The 12,149-nt window shown below is 37.7% G+C and overlaps 1 protein-coding gene across 11 annotated transcripts in view; it reads right to left on the reverse strand.

Annotated features, from left to right (window-relative positions):
- The window catches only part of MECOM (MDS1 and EVI1 complex locus), a 294,031-nt gene that overhangs the window by 37,396 nt on the left and 244,486 nt on the right, over positions 1-12,149 (reverse strand). For all 11 annotated transcript variants that reach the window (XM_007197543.3, XM_057545830.1, XM_057545829.1 and 8 more), the window contains exons 3-5: positions 10,247-10,349; positions 6,412-6,628; positions 1,103-1,250 (exon numbers count right to left, since the gene is read on the reverse strand). In XM_007197543.3, coding sequence (XP_007197605.2) covers positions 1,103-1,250; positions 6,412-6,628; positions 10,247-10,349 — 468 coding nt within the window. The remainder of the gene's footprint in view (positions 1-1,102; positions 1,251-6,411; positions 6,629-10,246; positions 10,350-12,149) is intronic.

Consider the following 12,149-nt stretch of genomic DNA (forward strand, 5'->3'; position numbering starts at 1 on the left):
TACCCGTTGGTATCAGTTGAACAAAATAATTAATGGCATTATTAGAGCATATTCAAGGGTTTTTGGATCCTATTTAGAGTGAATGGAGTTGGATAATAAAATGCAGGCCATGACATTATTAAGAAATGGTGTGCTATTTACACCCTTTAAACAAAGACACACTATGTACAAAATTGGGGGTATTTTGACTAAGGTATCCCAAATCTATTCAAAGAGTTCCCCTAGGGTATAAATTCTAACACAGTGTTTCATTAAGTTACCATTAAGCTAAAATCATTCCTTCGGACATGGTACTAAGAAACCCAACCAAACGAACAACAAACAAACAAAAAAAGAAATAGGAAAAAGAAAAAGCTACCCACACATCAGGGAGCAAAACATCTCTAAAGATAAGGTCAAATGTCCCAATTTCCACTGGCATGAGAAAAGATATTCAAATGTTATGAAAAGTTTTTGGAAAGAGAAATCAATTTTCATGACACCAGGACATCTTTTAGTTAATTGAGAAACATGAAAATTCAATGATGTGAATTGCCGTTCCCGTAGTTCAGAGTTACGGTCAAGGTGAAGGGCTTTCATTTCACTCTTACGTTGTTCAGCCCTGGCCACTAAGGCACTACACTTTCAATTAGAACCGGGTCATAATTTATGGTGGGGACTTCGGTGGAAAAATCTGCAAATGTAGGAGTCTCCCATTCTTTCTGAATAGGCATTCAGAAACTTTATGGGATTTCCTCACAAACTGATCTTAAAAGAAATTAGTAATGTGCATTGGATACAATTTTCATTCTCCATAAGGCTATAAAACAACCCCACGCTGGAAAGCCAGTAGCGGAACCAGGAATTTACCAAGGATGTCTGACACTTAGTTCTGGAACTCACCATCAAGCCTTGCTTCCTCCCTTACAAAAATAAAAGGATACCCACTAAGTGTTTCTATACACTGTACTAATGCCTTGTAGCACACAACACTCCGTCTACTTTTCTCAGGATATTTATAGTTTCCCCTCTCAAGGCTTGTTTTTATATACCGTGGCAAATGATGGATTAAGAGAGAGCAGGATGACACTGAGGGGCCAAGTAGTCTACAAATTCACTGTACCTTGGCACAGTTCTCACATTCATAGTGCTTTCCACTGTCATGTGACATCTGGTGGCGGATTAAATTGGACTTCCAGTTAAATGCCTTGGGACACTGATCACACTTGTATTCCCTCTCTTCAGTATGTGACAACATGTGTTTCTCCAGGCTGTTAAGAGAACAATTGATTTAATAGGACATGGTGACCAAGAACACATTCATAAACAGAACGTCATTTTATTACTAATCCAACTGGCAATTAAAGAAAGAAGAGGGAAAGGAGTTGAGCCGGAGAAGAAAGAGAGGAAACAGCCTTGCAACAGACAAAAGTACATTTTATATTCCCTAGACTTTGTCTCTCAGCCATACAGAGAAGTACCCCTGTTGTTAGGAAATAAATCTGATTCAGCTAGCAGAGTTTAGGTGCCAATTTAGGGGAATGATAAACAACTAGCGATTTGTCCAGTTCTGGATTCATTACACAGTTCTAGCCGCAACATGTATTGCTGTTACCCACTTAATTCAAACACAAACACTCAAATAGAAAACATTAAGAAAGTGCTTAAGAACATGCAGGAAGCTATTCTAATGTGTATAACCCTTACATTCAAAAAAGCACTTTTATTCCTACTCAAATCACCATATGGGAAAGTGAGCTGTAAGCTAACTATTCAACAAGCAACTTCCCAATACAACCAATATAATGGATGGTCAGACAGATGGACCGATGAATGAACATGTATGCATATAGATATAGAAGTAGATATAGATAGAAACATTATCTAGGAAAAAATATATATGTATATATACTATAACCTAAGATTATATATATACAACCTATGAATTAGGGAGGAAAGAAAAGTATATCATAAGTGGATGCACTAGTAAAGCCCCTCAAAATAAAAACAGGGTTAGAATTTTCTCACAAGCATAGCTTCTCTATGTTTTAAAGCTTAGACTATTTTACCTTCTCAAATGTTTCCTTCCCTCTCTAAAATTTGAATATGAAATCTGCATGAATATAATGAAAAGTAAATATTATAGATAATGGATTACTGTGATATTCAGAAGATGTTTGCAACATTTTTGTTAATTAAACACACACACATAACACATTAGGATACTACTCCCAAATAAAGTAACCAGAGCTCCTCAGAGAAATAGCCTGTTTCAAATGTGAAGCATGAAATACACAAGATGGGCCTTGAACATCTTGTTACGGCAAAAAGCAAGAGAGTTATAGATCGTGTCAAAAAAATTAGGGTGCCAACCTGAAGAGACACCCACTGACTAAAGATGGGGAAATTTAAGCGTCAGTAAGAGTAATAATCTCATCTTTTAACGATAATGATACTCAGAAACAAACGGAACCTCGCCAGTTACCCCAGGAAGATGCTGAGAAGCCAAATCATTATTCTGGAAACTAGTAAATAAAGGGAAAAACTCATGCACATATCCTGCCTTTCCTATACGAACTGTACTTCAGGGTGAGCAAATAAACAATGAGGGGAAGTTTCTCTGCATAGAATTAATCCAGATAATAAATAATGAAAGAACGGGGGAATTAGAATACATTCATTTTGCAGTCCCTAAAGAATTAATGAATCTAGGCGATCCATTATATGCCTCCTGATGGAAACAAATGATACCATCGATGAGGTATTCTTCCTAAAATACTGAGCCTAAATCTGATCACAGCTTGGGATGTAACTATGAGTATACAGGAAACAGAGGAGATGGAGAAAGACGTTAAACAATACCAAGGGGATATAATCAGCAGAATACAGACTGGAGGAAATGCTACAGGAAAAAACACTCAGTATCTTCTGTATATAAACTGTAATGAGAAAGAGGGAGAGAGACTTACTGGCTTTGACTGGGGGAACCTATAAATTAAGAAATATAAGAGGGACGTCAACCAATTGCCATGATGGACCTTATTTTGATCTTAATTCAAACCAGAAAACTCTAAAAATAATGAAATGACTGGGGGGAATTTGAACACCAACTGAATGTTTGATAGTATTAAGGAACCATTATTTTTAAAATGAACTTACGTTTTACAGTCCTTACTTTCTACAGACACATACTGAGCTATTTATGAAAAAAATGACATAATGTCCAGGATTTGTTTCAAATAATCCAAAATGAGTATAGTTGAGACAAAATAGGCCTCGTGTGATCATTACTGAACCTGAGCGTGTGGGTGTTATTACACCGCCCTCTCTAGTTTTGTGTGTATTTGAAATCTTCCATAATAAAAAGGTATTAAAATAAAAAACAACTACCAAGCGTGCGAGCACTGTTTCCTCCCTATATTTTATTTTTCTGTGAAATGAACACCCTAAGTTTGAGAATCAAGTAAGACCTCTGTGTGCCTAGAATATGTTATCCAGTGTTTGTACACACCATGTGCGTGGGAGTGTGTGTGAAAAAATGATATGCCCTTTCTCATATCTTGATAAATTAGAAACACCTTTCCATATTTTTCTCCTCCTCAGTTTCCTCCTTCCACTTCTATTCTTATTGGCACATGAACTTATTTTTCCTGCCCTATGAGTCAGTCGACTTGGTAATGCTATTCTATTTGAGCACTAGTGGCGATATCTCTGTGAACAAAAGGTACCAGGAGAGTACAGGTGTGTGGAGTCACAAGAACGGCCCTATCTTTATCTACAATATGTAATCCTCTGTTTGTTACACAAGTTGAAATGTTAATCAGAGAGTTAAGAGAAAGATATCAACAATGGCAGTTAACATTGAACTGAGTCAGGGACATCGTCCAAAATCGTTGTACAGATTGCTATTCGTACTACTGTCTTTAGCAAACTATCAAGGCATGCCATTTTATGGCATATATTATATTCCAATATGCATCTCAAATCATAAACTCTGAAACCTAGTGGTAAAAGATTGTCCTATACATTGAGACTGTTTCTTGCCTCCTAACTCCAAGGGTGTGATATTGTTTTAAGAGTATAGTACATATCACAAAAAGGGGAAAAAGATAGCAAAGTAGGGAAATTTTCTTTTTTTTTGCTTCTTCTAATCCAGCATAAAACCCATATTGTTCCATGGAATGATCAGCTGTCAGCTAATCAGTGATAGACAATAAAAAGGCAAGTGGTTCTTGCAAAAGCAAATGTTCATTGCTTTCATAAACACAGAAGTATCCAGTCAGTCATTAATGAAACTTCACTTTTCATAGAATTTTATCCCAATTTATAGCCTTCTGGGTTCTTTACATCTTTTGCATATCAACCTTTGTTTCTCGCCCCCTTTGTTTTTGGAGGATGGTATTCTTTTCTTAATATTTTACACAAAAGATACAGAACAGAATAATATATCATGTCAAGAAAGGAATTCTTTGTTCCTTTTTTAACAAAGGAATTTGTTTAACGTATAAAACAATATCGGTTTCAATAAAGTGGAAAATATTCAGGGCACATAGGTTCTGCACTGGCTAAATTATATAACCCAAAATACCACCTGGATGACTGATATCAGGTCGCATAGTGACATGTTATATCCATCTGGCTGAGCTACTGAAAAGTGAGTTTTGAGGGTTCATCCAATGCCAGATAATTAGGTTTCCTTATTTTTTTCTACTGAATGTTTGACTGAAGGAGCTAAATTGACAGTTGGTTTTGGCATTAAGTAGCATTGACTCAGGCTTAATCTTATACCTAGTCACAGTAAGAAGTTTTCTCCACCTAAGAAGTATTGTTATACACAACATTTTAGTGTTCAGTCTGTCAATTTTTGTTTTATAATGCTGTCCATTATTTTTGATAACAAAATAGAAGGAAATATACTTACTCTCTGGCATCAGAGATATGGCTTTACAGTATAAGTACTTTTCTTACCTGCTGGTATTTATTTAGTAGCAGGTAAGGAAAGTATTTTCATTTTGGTTTTTAATTTGGACACAATGTATTTAGGAGACATACTGTGATGGTTTTTGATTACAAATCCATGTTTTACCAAACATACATAACAGATTTATTCTCTATGTGGGTTTATATTAAGTAGTAAAGATGAGTTTAAAGGGTACTGGGAAAACCCTCTTAGCCCCCAAAATGTTTTCTCTCTAATGGCTAGATTAAGCCTGAATTTTCAAAGCTAAACAGATTCATTCTTTTGACTCAGTCTCCTCAAGGAATGGGTTATACTTGATGCCTTTCTGGTCATCTATGCATTAAAATGGAATGACTACCATATGAAACCCTTTCCTACGAGAAGAGAGATGCGGGGCAATCAACAGAGGTGAAAGGAGAAAGAGGAAGAGGAGGCACTAAGGAAAGAAAGGAAACAAAAAGGTAAATTAAAAGAGGTGAGGTGTCCAAGACAAACTGTGAGTAATTCACATCCTTGACTAAGGCCGGCTGATATACTCCCATACCCATTTAAACACAGTGTTTTTATGTTCAGTTGAAATTCTGAGTATAGGTTCCAGATTTAAAAGCAAAGTAATGAATATAATTATTAAAATTGTTTGTGGACCAAGGCAAAAACCATTAGGTAGAAACAAACAAACAAAGAAACAAAAAACTTATTAGCTGGTTAAACACCTTTCTGATCTGAAAGACCATTTTGTAGCATAATTATCATTAGTTTTCAAAACATAGGTTCCAGGGTTGTTGTTTTCTTTAACAGAAATTTTAAAAATGTTCTTGAATTAAATTCAAAGGGCTATGAAAAGTTAATATTATCACTGAAATATGATTTTCGTTTTGTTAAAAATAAGTATTATAGAATTATTTCATTTAGATCATGTTTACTTTTTCCCTTTTTGAAAATTCAATATTTTCTTCACTGACCATGCTTCTCTTATTCTTTTATATATGTGCAGTTTAGATAAATAGTTGAAATTAAATCCATAGATTACACTGATCTATCAAAAGACTACCTGTCTTTCATTAAGTACCAGCACAGTCTCTTTTTTATCATCTAAATGTTTCTAGAGGGTCGTTTTTCTGTTTGGTGTATAATTAGATTAATTAGCATCATCATTGCCTCATCTACTCTTGATACCTCCGCTAAGTTACGTTTTACTATAATGTTAAACTTTCAATTGCCAATAACCCTCCTTAAATAATAAAAGTATTATTTTCTATCTGGCATCAAAATAACTAATTCTAACTTCACTGAAAATATTTGACAGGTGAGAATTTCCAGGGGAAAACGATTTCCGAACGTGTGACTAACACATTTGTCCAGCTCCTTGCTCTTCCAAATTTCCCATTTGCATCAATTCTGAAAATTCAGCATAAACATTTTACTGTAGAGTAAATAAACATGTTTTTGTAGTGCAACATGCCATGTCTAACCTTTGCAAATCGGGAAACACTTGGTCACATTCCTTACACTCCTGAATTGCATGTATCTCTCGGAGATCATTTTCACTGTCGAGTTTTTGTTGAAAGTCCTCCTCTACCATGGAGAATGCCGAGTGGGGTGTGCTGCACGGGAACTTCTGGTGATCCGCTAGTTCAGCCTTGGACTCGAAGAGCTGGTCACAATCCTCACAGCGGTACTGCCGTTCTTCTGTGAAAATAATTCAGGTGTTATCAGAACTCGGTGATCAGGGAGTGCCACCACACACTGGCAGTTCTTATTGAATTACGGAAGACATAATAGAAACTATTTGGTTGTCCTTTCCACCACTTCTATTTTAACACGGATTAGAAATAGTAAATGTAGGGACTTCCCTGGCGGTCCAGTGGTTAAGACTCTGCACTTCGACTGCAGGGGGCACGGGTTTGATCCCTAGTCGGGGAACTAAGATCCCGAATACCGTGCAGTGTGGTAAAAAAAAAAGAAAAGAAAAAAAAGAAATAATAAATGTAAAGAAGCCAGGACAAAGCCTACAACAGTAACAGAAGTGATTGCTGTGACTCCCGTATACAGCTTTCTTATCAGATAAAACTTTATGACGAAACCCTTCCAGGGTTTAATAGTCACAGGATATTAAAAGTCATAATGACTGTTTACTGAGCATCATTATGTCCTCAACCCTGTACATGGATTATTGATATTCCTAAAACCTGACCGTGAGGAATTATATGTCAGATTTGTATCCCAATTTTCAGATGAGGGTATTGATGCTCAGAGAAGTTCAGTAACCAGTCAGGGATCACAGAGCTAAGTGGTTATGTCAGACTTTGAACACATCTCCGTTCCACACCCTTCTCGCTGCGCCATGTTACCTGGACAGGACACGGGACAGAGTCCCTATCTGAGCCGTACTTAAGCCTGGCTAATATCAATAAACTTGGAAATGCTTTAACATTCGTCATTACTTATAATGTGACACAGCATGATTTTAGCACTTTTCTAGGCTCATTTATGTTCCCTCAGGGCCAGTGCTAATTGGCATGGCTTTGTTAAATAGCCAGCATATCATGCATTTGCACTTTAAATCACTAAGGTAAATAAATGGTAATAGTGGGGACCAGAGATAACAAGGCTATGGAGTGTCAGGTAGTGATGCCATTGTTTCTATTCTTTTTGTTGGAATAGCTTTCAGCCAACTCATGAGGCCATACTATGCACTGATCACACAGATATCATCACAGAAGTCCTGCAAACAGCTCACCATGCTGAAAGACACAGAGGACAACAACATGATACATCATCCCTGTGTTACAGACCTGCAGCCAGGACCTATATCCAGTTATTCATTGACCGAATGTTTTTGAGGGAATGTTTTAGTCACCTCCTGAATGTGAGGCATTTTGCTAGGGAATGAATACATAAGAAACCCAAGGGGATACACATGTGAACAACTAGTATGATACATCTTATGACAGATGCATGCACAGGCCTAAGTTAGGAGCCCAGAGGAATATGCCAAATCCATCTCTCCTGAGGGAGAGAGGTTCAGCGAAGATTTTGTAATGAGGAAGAATCAGCCAGGTGAAGCAGGATGAAGGAAGACATTTCAGGCAGTGGGAATACCATGGACCAATGACGAAGGCAAGAAAGAGCAGGGCAGGCTCGTGGAAAGGCAAAGCCGTAGTAAAGTGTGACAGGTTTATAGGGTGCATGTAGGAGAGGAGTGGGAAATGAAGTTAGAGAGGGTAGCAGGTCACTAGGGGCTTTTTAGGTCCATGCTAAGAAGGGTACAGAAAGCCACTGAAAGTTGGAGTGCCCCATTGCAGCTTGAGAAGCCAAGCAGAGAGGTCAAACGGGTCGCTGCTGCAGTATACGATACTGGTTTAGTTTAAACTAAACCAATAACACAGGGGCCAGAAAGGTAAAGAAATTAGTATGTAGATTCAGTAGGGTTTGTCACCTTTGGACTTGGTTAAAGAAGAGGGAGCTATTTTAAAATAAATCACCTCAGCTGTAAGACAGGTTTCTCAATAACATAAACTAGGTAATGGAAACGTTTCCTATAGTTTGTGACGCTATTCACATGTTTAAGAGCTAAATTTAGGATCTCAGCCAGCAGTCTGAACACAAACAACCTCCAGGCCTATGAAAAGGCATAGGCTTTAGAGACAGCAAGACCTTGGTTTGAATGCTGCCTCTACCACTTTCTAGCCATGTGGTCTTGGCCAATTTACTTAGCCTTATATGGCCTCGTTTTCCTATCTGTATAATGGAAATAATTCCTTTCTTACAGGTTTGATGTATGTCTAAAAGACTAAATGAGACACTAAATGGAGAGCATAAAATATCTAGCATACAGTAGGTGTACAATGCATGTGTTTTATTTTCTCTTTTCTAAGAAACATTAAATCCTAGAAGTATGAAATACAAATCACCATGTAAATATTATAAACATTATATTTAACATATCGGGTATATGTATGGATATGGGTATGACACATTGAAAGTGAAAAGCAACCGATGGGTTCCAGAGTGTTGTAAAGGCAGGTAATTTAGGAATGGTAGCCCTAAAAGAAAAATAGTCACCTCTATTTAGGCTTTTCAGAATAGTACGCTAACCATTTATATTTTAAAAAAATAATTGTTTGAAAACCTTTTTAGAGCAAACATTCACTGATGAAAGATGCCTTATACCAGAGACAGCCCAAATTAATTTTTTTTTTTTTTATCATCTGAGCACTCCCTGCTGTCAAAGAGCCCTTTCCCACTGGGTCAGGCTCCCCATTCAGGCTCAAATTCTACCAGGCTAGTTGACAAGTCTGGGTTTCTGAAGCCATTGACTTGTCACAGTTTCCAAGAAGAAAACAAGTTCCAAAAGCCTCCTCAAAATACAACTGGTATAATCTACAAAGAGGCAGAATGCGGCTCAGCCAAAGGAGAAAAATGTTCAAGTAAAGAGCCAGCCAATAGTGGTAGCTTTCTTTGCAGGAGCTGCAGATGCAGAGACTGAGGTTCGCCTGTTTGGAATGCCAGAGACATGGGAAGTGGAGTCATCCTCACCTCTCACTGGTAACCCTTCCCAGTGGTCCTTCCAACTATAAAAACACTCTAGAGACACCACTAGATTGTGCTAAATCAAATCACATTATATGAGGGGAGGGAAACAGGAAAAAGAAAGAAAACAGTCTTAAACGCTCATCCCAATGATACAAATCAACACAAATAAAATTTCCTTTTACTCTTACCTGAATATACATCACTAGTAATTATAATTCTTTTTGATCCCCCCTTCGTTAATTTAGAATAGGTCTCTGACAAATACAAATTCCTCTGGCTCTAAAATTTCCTCATCTGTACTTTTCTCCCAATCTTCATCCCTCCAGCCCTCTCCCATGTGGTCATGCTGGCTAGGATTTTACTCAAGTAGAAATACTTTTCCCAGTAACAGAACATTAGATGGGAGAAACAACTGCTAGATATACAAAAGCCCAAGACCAAGCTCCCTGAAATGACTTTCGTACAGTGAAAGGACTCTCACTATAGTCTGAGGCATTGACAAAAGGTTTACCTATGTGATGCCTCAGTCCAAATATTCAAAATTCCCCTGACCTCCATTTCAGAGAAGACCTCTGCTTACTTTAGCTTCACCGTAATATTAGCCAGATGTCATACCAAGAAAACAGCGACGCCATGAGAAGGAATTTCTTAAAACTGACATTGACTACCCAGGGAAACTAACAAGTACCAAGTGTGATGGACCCTTTGGCATATGCTCCATCGCAATCTCCAAATGAGGGTGGCGTGGACGGTGGCGGGAGTGGTACTGACCGTGGATATCCGGTGCCATGGTGTCATGGGGATAGTCTTCACTCTTCATGAGCAGCAAGAGCTCCTCTCCTGGCGCGATGTCTGCAACTACTCTATAAAATATCTTCAAGAGACAATGAAGGGGTGGGGGTGGGGGGAGAGACAGAGAAGTGACTATTAAGAAAGGGCAAGATATACACGAAGATAACTGTACATTTTCCCATACCTTAACAAAAATATTCCTTTTTATTTTCATCAAAAGAACTAGCTTTCCTGTTTTATACACTGAGAACTAGCCCTCTGATGACAAATGGAAAGCTGTGACTCTCCTGCCAATTCATAAATCTTTTCCAGCTCCCACTTCACAAATCAAATTTTCTTAATGCGAGGCTTGCTGTGTCACATACACCCTGTGTAATGCTTAACAAAGAACAATCCCTTCTCTGAATTCCTTACTCTAGGGAACCACACACATACTCAGAGAGTTGAACGTGTCTTGCGTTATCCAGCAGTGGCCTAGAGAAGGCTGGCAGGGGCACAATCACTCCCCTCGAGCACGTTCTCAAAAGTAGCACCTTCTCAACAAGGAGCTTTTAAGGTAATAGGCTGGAGGGACACAACATAGAGAATCATGGCAACAAGATCTGTAGAGAACATAGTCAAAGGAGAGCATTTTGTTTTTTAAAAACTTAATCCCTCTTTTACCAATCAAAAGTGCCACTCACAGGTCCAGGACCTGCCTTCATGACCCAGACCCTGATCCCACTCTTTGAAAGCAGGCATTATGCCTTCAACTGATTCCTTTACCAGGGTTTGGGGGTGGTGCTTATTCCTCTTACTTTCTAGCAAAATGCTGATGAGAGGAAGGATTTAAGAAACCCATTAATAACTGACTAAAAAGCAGTGGGGCAAGTGTGGAAAAAACCCTGACCTATAATTTCCAAGAGCTGCCTACCTCTCCCCTGACCAGCGTGGTTACCCTAGGTAGGTCATTGCCCAATCTACTTGCCCAGGATTCTGGGTTTCTTCATTTATAAAAGCATTTAATTCTGATTTGTAACATACACAAACATCGAATCATTATGTTGTACACCTGAAACTAATATAATGTTATATGTCAATTATACCTCAATATAAAAAAGATTTAATCCTGAAAATATTTAAGGTGCCTTTTCTTTTTCACATAATATGTTCTTAGTTTGTAAATCTATTCTAGGATTATTTATTAAACAACGATTCCGTAACCGGATAGAGGTTATGAAAGAAAGAATGAAGTTATACAGTTAACTGGTGAAAATGAGAACAATTACATTCACACACACTCACACACACACACACACACAAATACCACCAAAAGCAACAATGACAACAACAAAACTAGGGGTTCAGTTCTGCTCAGTCTCGATGCAATGGGGAGAAAAATCACATAACACAAATTGGCACACCCTACTAAGAAATGGGAAGGATCTATTTTGAGAAGACATTGCTCTACCTGTGGTTTCTTGCAGGACCACTTATTTCAAACTGAGAAAAGTTGAGTCATTTACCGTTTTATCAGATCAACAGAAATGTGCATAACATTAATTATATTTATCTGTTTATCTCTTGAAAAGCAGAGGACGTTAAACATAAGTACGTGCCTCTTCACTCCAGTAGGTGGCTCTAAACTCCAATTGTTTATTTTTCTTTAAAAAGACCAGAGCACAAAACTGTGCTAAATTCAAAAAATAACTCAATGAGGAGTATTTTCTGCTTAGTTTCTTTCCTGTCAAAATAAAATCAGTTTTTTCATGCAACAGTAATTTAACCACATGAAGTTGCTTTATAGAAAATAATGCCAAACATAAAATGTTGCCCTAATATAATATAACCTAAGATTCTTTATCTCTATCCTTAGATAAAATCCAGACTATCTTAGGAAAAT

This window comes from Balaenoptera acutorostrata, chromosome 4 (assembly GCF_949987535.1).
Source record: "Balaenoptera acutorostrata chromosome 4, mBalAcu1.1, whole genome shotgun sequence".
NCBI classification, from domain to species: Eukaryota; Metazoa; Chordata; class Mammalia; order Artiodactyla; family Balaenopteridae; genus Balaenoptera; species Balaenoptera acutorostrata.